Below are 7,827 nucleotides of genomic sequence, written 5' to 3' on the forward strand. Positions count from 1 at the left end.
CGAGAAATATCAACGTTCTTACAAGCTTCTGTACTGACTTGAATCACGTCTTCATCCAAAACCTATTTCAATTGTCATGCTAAGAATGATTAAAAATATAAAATTGTCAAGACCTTTTCAAATGGTCCATGCATAAAACCATAGTTTATGAGATGTCTTGGAAACTCCCAGCAGAGTTCATGCATTCTTGCATTTTGACGTTGCTGTCTGCTTTTTGAATTATTGAAGGCTATGCTTTGGAGTTCAGATCAGCCAACATAAAAGGTGCTTTATTTTTATTTTTCAATTCCATTGATAGTCGTCTAATAGCCTGGTGATCACAGATCCCAAGAAAGATCATTGCACGGTGCTCTTAGGAATGTGAATGTAAATATGAAATGATGTTTGACAAATATGTCATCTGAATGATGAATTGCAATCGTGATTTCCAAGAGCTGTGGGAAAGCTGTGTGGTCTTCTCAACATGCTTTATCTTTTCCGACAGCTCAATCTCATCTTTCTGGTGGTGACTATGTACAAGATGGTAAAGCACTCAATGTCTATGAAACCTGATTCCAGCCGACTGGAGAGCATACGGTAAGCTCAGTCTTCAATACTGTCGTACACGCTTAGCAGCTGTGCAATTTTACGCTCTGACGTTTTCTTTCATGTTTAGAACTTCGCTATTTTGCTGTCGCAACTTATCATCCTGATTGCTTCATTCAAATTGTCAAGATGCTAATAACAACAGCGTGGCCGTTGCATTGTGGCTGAATGAACCGGTTCACGAGGTAGAGGTTGCATCTGGACCTGGACGTGTAAATACTCAAATACAGCTAATTGGGGTTTATGGGAATAATTACAGAAAACATTAACTAATTCATTTGCTTCCTGCAATGTGAGAGCACAGTCTGACCCTTTTATAAACATTGTCCTTGGGAACTAAATGCATATTTCCAGATGGGCCGTACAATGGTATGATAAGCAAGATGTTTTATTGGACCCAAAGTCGTAATTACTTTTAAACTTGCATCTGGGGGCCGTGAAATCTGCTCTTGTCGTGTCCATTAGAAGGGATCGTCCGTTCAGGACATTTGATCCACAGAAATATTGGCTGGAATCTCTAATGGGCAAGAGTCCAGTGATACACGGCTGGGTGGTCTAATGGCTTGAATTTATAAAAGTATTTCGTGTTTTTTCATTTGTGTTTGTGTATTGGGAGTAAAACAGAGCACATGAATGCAATAGCCAATCAAAGACAATTAACTGAGTCACTGACGGAGAGGAAATAAGCTCAAAACCACTCAAATCAGCAGCGTTTTGCTCAGCATGACCTCACCGACTCAGTGCTGTCATTATAATCAACAATGATGTCAATGAGATTGAATAAATGCATAAAACAGCTATAAACTAATTCAGAAACACACAAAGCTAATGCAATCTAACTTCTGTTAATTGACATTAAAGGAATAGTCTGGTTGGCCCATTTATTCACCCTCAAGTCGTTCCAAACCTGTATGAGTTTATGTCTTTTGCTGAACACAAAAGAAGATATTTTAAAGAATGTGGGTAACCAAAACGTTTCTGGTACCCATTGACTTACATAGTATTGTATTCTATGCTTTGAAAGTCATAAATGATAAGAGAAGTAAAAATGTATTTATTTATCATTAGAACCATTACGTCAGGCTTTGCTGAGAGTTTGGCGCTTATAAACAGATATTGTATGATATTGCTCACAAAAGCAACCCAGGCTGATTGGAAATACGTGCTTGTGCTGCACGGATGTTACGTACCTTATTGTGGCAGTTTCAAAGTGAAATATCCAGTGAGTGGCGTTAAAACACGCATTCAATACGTGACCTTGGCACGCTTTTATTACGTTAGTGTAGGCACATATTGTGGTGTTTTTATTATGTTGCTTCTGGTACATATTGTTCAGAATTCAAATGTCTGGTGAGTGTTGCTAAAAGATTAATGCTCTATCCCCACATGAAAAAATACTATAGTAATTTATAGTAAAGTGTTTTTGAACCATACTATAGTAACGTAGTTGAATTAATTTGTTGTGGTAATTCTATAGATGCTGTGGTAATATAGCAACTATAGTAATATGAACAAATTACTATTTCTACAATTATAGGGTATATTATACAAGTGTTTCCCAACCGGGGTGCCGTGTAAAAAAATCATTTTTTTATATTTTTAAATTGCTAAAATGTTCAAAAAAGCATCTATTATATAATATCCATTTCTGATGTCGCCAATAATTAGAGATGCACCGAAATTTCGGCTGCCGAAAATGAGTTCACCGCTCAGGTTTCACTTTCACGTGGTGTGACGCACTGTGTGTTATCCCGCTCTATGCGTGTGCGCTCCGCTCAGTTGCTCCACTCGTATACCGTTCATGCGAATCGGAACAGCAAAGTCCACTCAAAAATTGAGCAGACAGGAAACATCGATGTAGTATAGTATTGTTTCTGTCTGCTATAGCCCTACTGTGCTGTAACATGGTGTGGTATATGGGCAACTCTGGTAACGCTGCCCTCTCATTAATTGATCTGCTAACCGCTATGTTATGCTCACGTGTTCTGATAATAATAGCTTTCTAGGACTAAACATTATTTGGATAATATCTGGATATATAATGGATAAATATCTTAACCCTACTGTTAGACCTACCTGAAAAACTAAAAAGCAATTTATTTAATTCGAAGGCCTGTCGTTATTTTTTATTTGTGCTATCATTATTAATTTCTTTATTTGTTCTTATTTTATTACTGACTGCTTACTTGTCATTTTTTATTCAATTCAAAGTTTGAAATCAAGCTATCTCGTGCTACCGCACCAAAATTACCCCACTGTAAAATAAAAAAAACACTGAGTGAGCAAAAATTTGTGAGATAGCTAGTTATAATGGTAATTAAATAATGTTTACATATGTATAAAAGCCTACATTAAAATCTGTCATATAAATTGGTCTCTTCATTAGAAATTAGCCTACTGATTGCCACCATTGATGGACAAATTTTTTAAATAATATTAAAAATATCTGTATGACATTATATTCTGCAGTTCTTCCCTGTTGTACCGAATATCTATACTTTTCAAAGTATCATATCGAAGTTAGAAATTCAAATATTGTGACAAAATTAATTTTGTAGGGTGCCACAAGTTTGTTAAAATTTCCAAAGGGTGCCGCGACTAAAAAAAGGTTGGGAAACACTGTATTATACTACAATGCACTACAGTTTACAGTACAGTATTTATTACAGTTTATCAGTTCACTATAGTTAATACTACAGTATGCTGTTGCATTCATTAACAAAGTGTTGTAAATACTATAATATATACAGTATAATACACTTTACTATAGTATGGTTCAAAAACACTATAGTATTTACTATAAATTACTATAGTATTTTTTCATGTTGGAAAATAACAAACCCTCTACGCCAAAACCCTACCCGAGAGTGTTAACATTTACATTTAGTCATTTAGCAGACGCTTTTATCCAAAGCGAGGACAATAGAAGCAATCAAAACCAACAAAATAGCAATAATAAGCAAGTGCTATGACAAGTTAACGAAAGCAAAAGTGTTATAAAAATGCATTTGCGCTATTTTAATTTCTCATTTACACAGGCTTCAGCTCACAAGTGCGGTATCGTATCGCCGAGGAGATCTACTGAATTAGAAAACCCATACATATTGAGCTGCATATGTGACACTAACGCATGTTAAAATCGTTTTGGTCGTAACTTAATATTCTGCAAGGAATTGTGTGAAAATGTGGCTTTCTTAATAGAAACTCTGATTAACGCCCTGTTAATCATACTTTGTGTGAAAAGGAATAAAAGTTGTCGGAGTTTTGCCGCCTCTAGTGTTCATTTAAACTGGAAACTGCAGCGATTCATACGTTTAGGTACGTTTTCGCAGAAATGTAGGTAGAGGCACGTATTTCCAATGAGCCTGGGTAGATAAAAGAAGGCTATGAAATGTATTTCTAACTGTAATCCTGTGGTTTTCAGGTCCTGGGTGTTTGGTGCTTTTGCACTGCTGTGTCTGGTTTGTCTGACGTGGTCGTTCGGCCTGTTTTTCTTGAACGACTCTTCAGGAATCATGCCGTACCTCTTCACTATCTTCAACACCTTACAAGGGATGTTCATCTTCATCTTCCACTGTCTTCTGCAGAAGAAGGTAAACCCATGACATACTGAAGGAATCGGTTTGTCAGACGCCACTTTCTTTATTATTGATGGCAGCTGAATGTGTTAAAGGTCCCCTGAAGTGCCTTGAAACACGCAGCGTTATTCTATGTGGTGACGTAAATTCAACTGAAACAGGAAGACAGGGCGGGACATATCGAGCAGCCCCGCCCCCTTTTTAAATTAGCCAATAGCGTTTTGTTTATATTTGCACGGGTCAGAGGGAGCCGTTGAGCTTGGTAAAGCCGCATTTGACAGCCACAGTCTAATAGTTTACCCCCTAGATTCAATATGAAACTCTTAGTAAAACAAAATAGTGATCATAATCATGCTGAGGCTGTGTAGTTTTTAAAGTGTTTAATATATGCCGACTCGCGCATATGATCCGCTCCGTGCGATCTCGTCTCTGGACCGGAGCCAAAGTCCAGATCAGACTGTGTGTGCTGCCGCGGTTCGCGTGACACAATGTGAAACCAGACCTCATTTGCCCCAATCGAAAGCATATTTACACTATCTGAATCGTTCCCTATCGCCTACATTGTGCACTAGGTGCCATTCACTGTACAGGAAATACTACACTGTGAACAAAGCGACCGATCTCAGCCGCTTCAGCGTCTATTTATAGTGCAGGGGGCGGGCGGTTCGGATTCTAGAGAGCGTTTGATTGGTCAGAAGATTTGATGAGAAGATGAAGTACGATGTGAACGAACTAAAAGCTTTGAATGCTTATATCTTCTAAATGCAAATTATAATTTAGACTGTTTTGGAGCACACTGCCTTATAGATAACCTTAAGACTAACACATTGATATTAACACCCAAAAAACGTTCATTTTGACTTCATGGGGACTTTAAGTATGGAAGCCTGTTTCCGCCACTAAATAAAAAATAAAACAAGGTAATTGCGACTTTTTATCTCACAATTCTGACTTCTTTTCTCAGAATTGCGAGTTCAAATCTCGCAATTCTGACTTTATAACACGCAATTGTGAGTTATAAAGTCAGAACTGAGTGATATAAACTCTCAATTGCGAGAAAAAAACTTTATAACTCGCAATGTTGACTTTATAACTCGCAATTTCGCGTTTATATCACGCAGTTCTGACTTTATAACTCACAATTGCGTGTTATAAAGTCAGAATTGCAAGATATGAACTCGCAATTCTGAGAAAAGAAGTCAGAATTGTGAGATAAAAAGTTGCAATTACCTTGTTTTATTTTTTATTCAGTGGCGGAAACGGGCTTCCCTAGTTAAGTGTTGGCTCATAATGAATTTTCTGGCTACAAAGTTTATTTGTCGTATTTAATTAAACTCAAATCCTTTGAGCTCATGCCCGATGATTTTTTTTTTTTTTCAACAAGTCGGCAGACAATTTCGAGGTTGTCTTTTTCAAAGGCTTGTTTTAAAAGGTTATAACCCTTAAATATGTGTTACATATTTTAATACATAATTATAAAAGATGAAAATCGACACAAAACAGTGTTTGCCGTCCAATTTTATTTCAGGCCCATCTGTGAGTGAAAGCTCATTTAATGTACATATAATTGCATTTCCTAAAGGACGTTTTCATAAATAAAGTCGCTCACTTTCTCTTGCTCCAATTTAAAGTGATTCAGAGTGAGACACAAAATTGGCGATACAATTATCATATTTATTTAATATGAATGTTATTTATATTATACTTTTAATCAGAAGTCAGGAAGAGCTTTATTGCCAAGTACGTTTACACAAACAGAATGCATTACATGTGAGGAGTTAGGAGCTAGCTTTTAATTTAAATTAATATATACATTAAAAAATTACTTTTAAGGCCATTTAACACCATACACAGTACGAAATGAATAAAACGAAATGCAAATAAAAAGATGCAAAAAAAAAAAAAAAACTCACCTTTACAAATGTTAAACTGGAGAAACAAGTTCAGGTCTCTCATTTCAGCAAAAACATTAAAAAAAAAATTTAAATAGAGGTGATATTCAACTAATGTGAAGACAGTAACACTTTATTTAAGAACCCAAGTCTTACTATTAACTAGTTGTTTATTAGCATACATATTACTAGCATATTTGAGTTTATTAGTACTTGTAAAGCACATATTAATGCCTTATTCTGCATAATCATATCTTAGATCCCTTAATACCTAAACTTAACAACTACCTTACTAACTATTAATAAGCAGCAAATTAAGAGTTTATTGAGGCAAAAGTCATAGTTAATAGTTAATTAATAGTGAGACTTGGTCCTTAAAATAAAGTTTGACATTAAAGACAGCAGCAAAGATGCTAGTAAATAAAGTGAGATTAAATCCATAAAGTGTTTTGGTATTACGTAACATCTTTAATTATTGCAGGTGTGCATGAAGTTCTGTGTTTGTGCTTCCTTCTGGGTTTTTATTCATTTCAAGGAATATTAAATCTTGTTTTCGTGCTAGTGAGATAAGCGAATGACATCTGTTGCAGAATCAGCATCTGTCTGTATTTTACCACGAGTCTAATCCAAATGAATCATTTAACCAACTCACACTTTTGTTTTTTAATCCGTACTTATCTTAAGTGTAAATACAGTATGTCCACAAATGAATAAGATAAATTGTAAACCTCACACAAGGCAACAGTATGAATATTTGAAGAACATTTCATGCAAACACCTTGCTAATAAAAAGTTATGCCTGTAGTTCAAAGGGTTCGTAATCTGCAAAAATTTTACTGGAGTAATTTTCGTGTTTATGCTCAGATGTGGAGGACAAGGCATTTTCAGTGTGCACAAAAGGCTCTGATATGTGACTAAAATATTATATCTAATATTACCGTCTAGCAATGTCATTGGCTGAAAGACTTCTAATGGGTAATCGATTCAGTGCCTGATTAGAAAACATACCCATTAGTTTTCTGATATGTCATATATACTGTATGTCTCCTATCCTTTCCTTTGCTGTGAATAGTGTATTGTTTGTGGCTGTTAATGGAGCTGCGGTTGGATTGTGTCTTCAGGTGCGTAAAGAGTACAGCAAGTGTTTGCGGCAGTCTCAGTGCTGTACTAGTCTTCCCTCTGAAGGACCTCACGGCGTTAACAAACCCTCGGCCTCCAGGTCCACCGCTCGATATTCATCTGCCACACAGGTACATCTCAATCAAATTCTGCATTCACGTATGAAATGTGAATGTTTTCTCTTCTTTATTGATATGGTCTCTCTCTTGTCTGCAGTAGTGATTGTAAAGGATTGCTCGTCGTGATTGATTCCCTTAAACGGACAAGTTAAAGAATCAAGCACTCGGCTGTTTAGAAAGCTCTGAGGATCTTCCTGTTCACTTTGAGCCAGAAACGAACAATTCAGCGAGTCGTTAACTGAAGACTCGTCGCAAACAGATCATTAAATCAGTGACTTGTTGACAGTCGTATCAGTCCAATTCACATTTGAGCCGGTTCAACGGAATTAGCTCGCTCATGAATCAGAAATCGATTAGGTATCTTGAAATGGATGTCTATTTACTCATATCAAAATAATGAATAAACATTTTTATGAAATGTAGTGCAGAGAAAAGTATGATATTATGCTTTGAATGGACACAACAAAAACTCACCTTTACGGATGGATATATATAGCTATATATATATATATATATATATATATATATATATAT

The 7,827-nt window shown here is 36.0% G+C and overlaps 1 protein-coding gene across 1 annotated transcript in view; it reads left to right on the top strand.

Moving 5' to 3' along the window:
* Positions 1 to 7,827, top strand: part of adgrl2b.1 (adhesion G protein-coupled receptor L2b, tandem duplicate 1) — a 110,449-nt gene that overhangs the window by 92,387 nt on the left and 10,235 nt on the right. Inside the window, exons 16-18 of the mRNA XM_016508246.1 lie at positions 485 to 576; positions 4,010 to 4,178; positions 7,177 to 7,305. Coding sequence (XP_016363732.1) covers positions 485 to 576; positions 4,010 to 4,178; positions 7,177 to 7,305 — 390 coding nt within the window. The remainder of the gene's footprint in view (positions 1 to 484; positions 577 to 4,009; positions 4,179 to 7,176; positions 7,306 to 7,827) is intronic.

This window comes from Sinocyclocheilus rhinocerous, unplaced genomic scaffold (assembly GCF_001515625.1).
Source record: "Sinocyclocheilus rhinocerous isolate Xijiao unplaced genomic scaffold, SAMN03320098_v1.1 scaffold173, whole genome shotgun sequence".
Taxonomy (NCBI): domain Eukaryota; kingdom Metazoa; phylum Chordata; class Actinopteri; order Cypriniformes; family Cyprinidae; genus Sinocyclocheilus; species Sinocyclocheilus rhinocerous.